The 6,279-nt window shown below is 42.5% G+C and overlaps 1 protein-coding gene across 1 annotated transcript in view; it reads right to left on the bottom strand.

Annotated features, from left to right (window-relative positions):
* Positions 1–562: 562 nt before the first annotated feature.
* Positions 563–6,279, bottom strand: part of LOC142853072 (voltage-dependent P/Q-type calcium channel subunit alpha-1A-like) — a 41,187-nt gene continuing 35,470 nt past the window's right edge. The window contains exon 10 of the mRNA XM_075978000.1: positions 563–637. Coding sequence (XP_075834115.1) covers positions 563–637 — 75 coding nt within the window. The remainder of the gene's footprint in view (positions 638–6,279) is intronic.

Genomic DNA, 6,279 nt, shown 5'->3' with positions numbered 1-6,279 from the left:
ACTGTGTTTTAAATCCTAAAGTTAGAGCCAAATACAAAGAACTTGAGATGCTCATCATGTTGGGACGCAGATGCTATAGGAGTTAGGTTTTACAGAACAAAATATTGACCTCTGGGCTTTACTGAACTCATGCAAAAATGAGCCAGGCTATAATTTGGTGAGAACCTAGTCATGAACCTAAGAAAACCTCAAATGAAATGTCACTTAATTTTTAATAAATATGGTGTGAGGGGCTGGCCTCTTTAGCAGTTATTCTGAGGCGGCTGCCAGGTTCGGAAAAGTGCTCATTTCTGCTTTCAACTTTTTTGTGCAAAGGCCTAGTGACTGGGATGCACAGTGGCAGAGAAAACAATCCACAGAGAGTCGGCAGCGCAGGAGTGGAGTGAAATGAGCTTCCTCCATAAAGCGTACCTAAGTACGCAGAAGCCTCGTCCCAGCTCAGGTCTCAGCCTTCCCTGGCTAAGACCCAAGGCAACTCACCTTTCGGGGCCCCCTTTCCCCACTTTAAAACACACCATCAAATCGCTAAAGGTTTCTCTGGCTCCAAAATCCCAAGACAAGCCTAATCGCAGCCGCTGTTCAGGATGGACGGTTCCCAGAACTTCCAGCCTTCCTGCCACACTGACAACGTGAGCATCTTTGAAGAGAAACGGATGCTACTCAGAGACAAAAGGGACCGGTGGCTGGGAGAGCTAATGAAGTGCCAAAGTGCCCCCCTGCTCGTTCCCAGCGAGATGCTTTAGCCTGCCCTGCGAAGGAGGCCTGCTCCAGGGCACTTACTCTGCCTGCTGCTATAGGAGAGGCGCTGCGCTAGCTCCGAGCTCAGACAACACTCCGCGGAGTTTCTCCAAAGACCACGAGAAAGTTCTCACCCTGGAGGGTGAGAGTGAGAGTGCGTGCGAGGGAGTAAACCACGGAGCAGAAGAGGGGGCGCTAGGGAGACCCGCCTTTCGCCCAGTACGCCCAGTACTCCCGGGAGCTCAGCCTCCGCCCCCCCCGCCCCCCCCCCCCCCCCCCCCGCCACCACTCCATCTCGTCCCCCCACCCCCACCTACCCGTCAAAGCTCCAGAGAGCAACTTCCAGGACTCGGTTTTCTTCTCCTATCATGTGGGTCCTGAAGTTGCACTTAGTTGTCAGGATTGGCAGCAAGTGCCTTTAGTCACTGAGCCTCTCACCAGTCCGCCAACCTTTGAGGTTTAGTTTACTGTTAGTTATGTGTGACTGAACAGCACCTTTCAACTCTAAGCCTCAATTTTCTTGTCTCTTTAATAGGGACTGAGAATTACTTTTTTGAAGGGATTTAATTAACTTGGTGAACAAAGGAAAAATAGTTTTTAGCATAGTGCTTGAAAGTAAATAAATATAGGTTCTTGTTAGATATGTTTGCTATTGTTCATTTCATACATACTGTATTCCTATGAATACTAAGGGCAACGCACCAACACATAGGTGGACCTAAAGATCTGAGAAAATTTGCATTTGGTTACTCTAGTATTATATTTCTATGTCAACATTTTTATTGGTAGCCAGGTATGGTGGTACACAACTGCAATCCTAGCACTGAGGAGGCTGAGACAGGAGGATCATAAACTTGAAGCCAGCCTGGGCTACAAAGTTGCCCCAATCTCCCCAGTCTCCAAACAAAAAGAACAATTTGGTGATTTTGTTAAGGTTTTCCAAAGAAAACACCCAATAGAGTATGTGTGTTCACACAGGCACATGTGTGTGTATGTGATTATTTGTTTGTACATAGAAACTGGTTTAACAATTTGCTGTGTGTAGTTATGGAAGCTAGTAAATTCACAATTTGCAGGTAGTGTAGGCTGAATGCAGGGTAAAAGGGTCAGCCAAAGAAACCCACCCTGGAGGCAGATCTCTGTGAGTTCGAGACCAGCCTCTCGAAAAACCAAAAAAAAAAAAAAAAGAGTTCATTTACCAGGCTAGGCTCTGAACACCAGAAAGCAGAAGCAGAAGCAGAAGGATCTACTGTCCTGCTCACAGTCATACTCAGCTGCATACTAGATTTTGGCCAGTCTGGGATACTCCAAAAATAAAATAAATCATCCAGGGAAGAGGAGGAGGACAAAGGAAGAGATGACAGCAGGATCCCTTGAAGATGCAAACCAACCCCATGTCCTGAGGAAAACAGCCCTATGCCATTTTATGCACACCAAATCCTGCTCACTTTAAAAAGCAAACAGGCAGGCAGGCGGACGGCCCAGGCGGACACAGGCAGATGCTGGGGACCAGATCGCCCCACTACAATTAAATCAAAGAGCTCATGGAACCTTCTCGAAAATTGACCACATACTCGGAAACAAAGAAAACCTCCACAGATACAAAAAAATATCAGTGTCCACCTGTGTCTTATCAGATCACCACGGACTAAAGTTAGAAGGCAACAACAATGCTACCCACAGAAAGCCGACAAACTCATGGAAACTGAACAGTCAACTACTGAACCACACCTGGGTCAAGGAAGAAATTAAGAAAGAAATCAAAGTCTTCCTTGAATTTAATGAAAATAAAGAGACAAAATACTCAAACCGATGGGACACGATGAAAGCAGTGCTAAGAGGAAAGTTCATAGCACTAAGTGCCCACTTAAAGAAAACAGAGAATGCATACATTGGGGACTTAACAACACACCTGAAAGCTCTAGAAAAAAAAGAAGCAGACGCGCCCAGGAGAAGTACAAGACTGGAAATAATAAAACTGAGGGCGGAAATCAACAAAATAGAAACACAGAAAACAGTCCAAAGAATCAATGAAACAAAAAGTTGGTTCTTGGAGAAAATCAACAAGATCGACAAACCCCTATCCAAACTAATTAAACGACAGAGAGAGAACACACAAATAAATAAGATCAGAAATGAAAAGGGGGACATAACCACAGACACAGAGGAAATTCAGAGAATCATTAGATCTTACTACAAAAGCCTGTATGCCACAAAACTGGAAAATACAAAAGAAATGGATATTTTTTTAATTTATTTATTTATTAAGGATTTCTGCCTCCTCCCCGCAACTGCCTCCCATTTCCCTCCCCCTCCCAAAAAGAGGAACATGGGATGTACTCACTCATATTTGGTTTCTAGCCATAAATAAAGGACAATGAGCTTATAATGCATGTTCCTAGAGAAGCTAAGTAAGAAGGTGAACCCAAAGACAAACACATAGGCATCCTTATGAATATTAACCTTCATCAGGCGATGAAAGGAGACAGAGGAGCACGGGACAGAAATCTCAAGGTCCAAATCAGGAGCAGAAGGAGACGGAGCACGAGCAAGGACCTCAGGACTGCGAGGGGTGCACCCACACACTGAGACAATGGGGATCTTCTATCGGGAACTCACCAAGGCCAGCTGGCCTGGGTCTGAAAAAGCATGGGATAAATCCGGACTAGCTGAACATAGAGGACAATGAGGAATACTGAGAACTCAGGAACAATCACAGTGGATTTTTGATCCTACTGCACGTACTGGCTTTGGGGGAGCCTAGGCAGTTTGGACGCTCACCTTAGGAGACCTGGATAGAGGTGGGTGGTCCTTGAGCTTCCCACAGGTCAGGGAACCCTGATTGCTCTTTGAGCAGATGAGGGAGGATATTTTTTTAAATAAGCACCATATACCAGAGCTAAACCAAGACTAGGTGAACGATCTAAACAGACCTGTTAGTCGCGAAGAATTAGAAACGGTTATCAAAAATTTCCCTTAGAAAAAAAGCCCAGGACCAGATGGTTTCAATGCAGAATTCTACCAGAAATTCCAAGAAGAGCTAATACCTATACTCCTTAATGTATTTCACAATATAGAAACAGAAGAGTCATTGCCAAATTCCTTTTATGAAGCTACAGTTACCCTGATACCAAAACCACACAAAGACCCAGCCAAGAAAGAGAATTACAGGCCTATCTCACTCATGAATATCGATGCAAAAATTCTAAATAAAATACTGGCAAACCGAATCCAAGAACACATCCGAAAAATTATCCATTATGATCAAGTAGGCTTCATCCCAGAGATGCAGGGCTGGTTCAACATACGCAAATCTATCAATGTAATCCACCATATAAATAAACTGAAAGAAAAAAACAATATGATCATTTCATTAGATGCTGAAAAAGCATTCGACAAAATTCAACACCCCTTTATGATAAAGGTCTTGGAGAGATTAGGGATACAAGGGTCATACCTAAACATAATAAAAGCTATTTACAGCAAGCCGACAGCTAACATCAAATTAAACGGAGAAAAACTCAAAGCCATCCCATTAAAATCAGGAACACGACAAGGATGTCCACTCTCTCCATACCTCTTCAATATAGTGCTTGAAGTTCTAGCAATAGCAATAAGACAATATAAGGGGACCAAGGGGATTCGTATTGGAAAGGAAGAAGTTAAGCTTTCGTTATTTGCAGACGATATGATAGTATACATAAGCGACCCCAAAAACTCTACCAAAGAACTCCTACAGCTGATAAACACCTTTAGTAATATAGCAGGATACAAGATCAACTCCAAAAAATCAGTTGCCTTCCTATACACTAAGGATAAGGAAGCAGAGAGGGAAATCAGAGAAGCATCACCTTTCACGATAGCCACAAATAGCATAAAATATCTTCGGGGTAACTCTGACCAAAGAAGTGAAAGATCTATTTGACAAGAACTTTAAGTCTTTAAAGAAAGAAATTGAAGAGGACACCAGAAAATGAAAGGACCTCCCTTGCTCTTGGATTGGGAGGATCAACATAGTAAAAATAGCAATTCTACCAAAAGCAATCTATAGATTCAATGCAATCCCCATCAATATTCCATCAAAATTCTTCACAGATCTGGAGAAGACAATAATCACCTTTATATGGAAAAACAAAAAACCCAGGATAGCTAAAACAATCTTATACAATAAAGGATTGTCTGGAGGCATTACCATCCCTGACTTCAAACTCTATTACAGAGCTACAGTATTGAAAACAGCTTGGTATTGGCATAAAAACAGAGAAGTCGACCTATGGAATCGAATAGAAGACCCTGACTTTAACCCTCAAACCTATGAACACCTGATTTTCGATAAAGGAGCTAAAAGTATACAATGGAAAAAAGAGAGCATCTTCAACAAATTGTGCTGGCAAAACTGGATGTCAATCTGTAGAAGAATGAAAATAGATCCATATCTATCACCATGCACAAAACCCAAGTCCAAATGGATTAAAGACCTCAATATCAGTCTGAACACACTGAACCTGATAGAAGAGAAAGTGGGAAATACCCTACAACAGATGGGCACAGGAGACCACTTCCTACGTATAACCCCAGCAGCACAGACATTAAGGGCCTCATTGAATAAATGGGACCTCCTGAGACTGAGAAGCTTCTGTAAAGCAAAGGACACTGTCACTAAAAAAAAAGGCAACCCACTGACTGGGAGAAGATCTTCACCAACCCCGCAACAGACAAAGGTCTGATCTCCAAAATATATAAAGAACTCAAGAAACTAGACTTTAAAATGCTAATTAACCCAATTAAAAAATGGGGCACTGATCTGAACAGAGAATTCTAAACAGAAGTTCAAATGGCCAAAAGACACTTAAGGTCATGCTCAACCTCCTTAGCGATCAGGGAAATGCAAACCCAAACAACTTTGAGATATCATCTTACACCTGTCAGATTGGCTAAAATCAAAAACACCAATGATAGCCTCTGGTGGAGAGGTTGTGGAGAAAGGGGTACACTCACCCATTGCTGGTGGGAATGAAAACTTGTGCAACCACTTTGGAAAGCAGTGTGGCAGTTTCTCAGGAAATTCGGGATCAACCTACCCCTGGACCCAGCAATACCACTCTTGGGAATATACCCAAGAGATGCCCGATCATATGACAAGGGCATTTGTTCAACTATGTTCATAGCAGCATTATTTGTAATAGCCAGAACCTGGAAACAACCTAGATGTCCTTCAATGGAAGAATGGATGAAGAAAGTGTGGAATATATACACATTAGAGTACTACTCAGCGGTAAAAAACAATGACTTCTCAAATTTTGCCTGCAAATGGATGGAAATAGAAAATAGTATCCTGAGTGAGGTAACCCAGACCCAAAAAGATGAATAAGGGATATACTCATTCATAATTGGGTTCTAGCATTAAATAAAGGTCAGTGAGTTTATAATTTGTTATCCTAAAGAAGCTAGATAAGAAGGTGAACCCAAAGAAAAACATATAGCTATCCTCCTGGGTATGGGAAGTAGACAAGATTGCCAGGCAAAAATCGGGATCTTAAG

This window comes from Microtus pennsylvanicus, chromosome 6, assembly GCF_037038515.1.
Source record: "Microtus pennsylvanicus isolate mMicPen1 chromosome 6, mMicPen1.hap1, whole genome shotgun sequence".
Taxonomy (NCBI): Eukaryota; Metazoa; Chordata; class Mammalia; order Rodentia; family Cricetidae; genus Microtus; species Microtus pennsylvanicus.
This window is presented reverse-complemented; position numbering and strand designations above follow the sequence as displayed.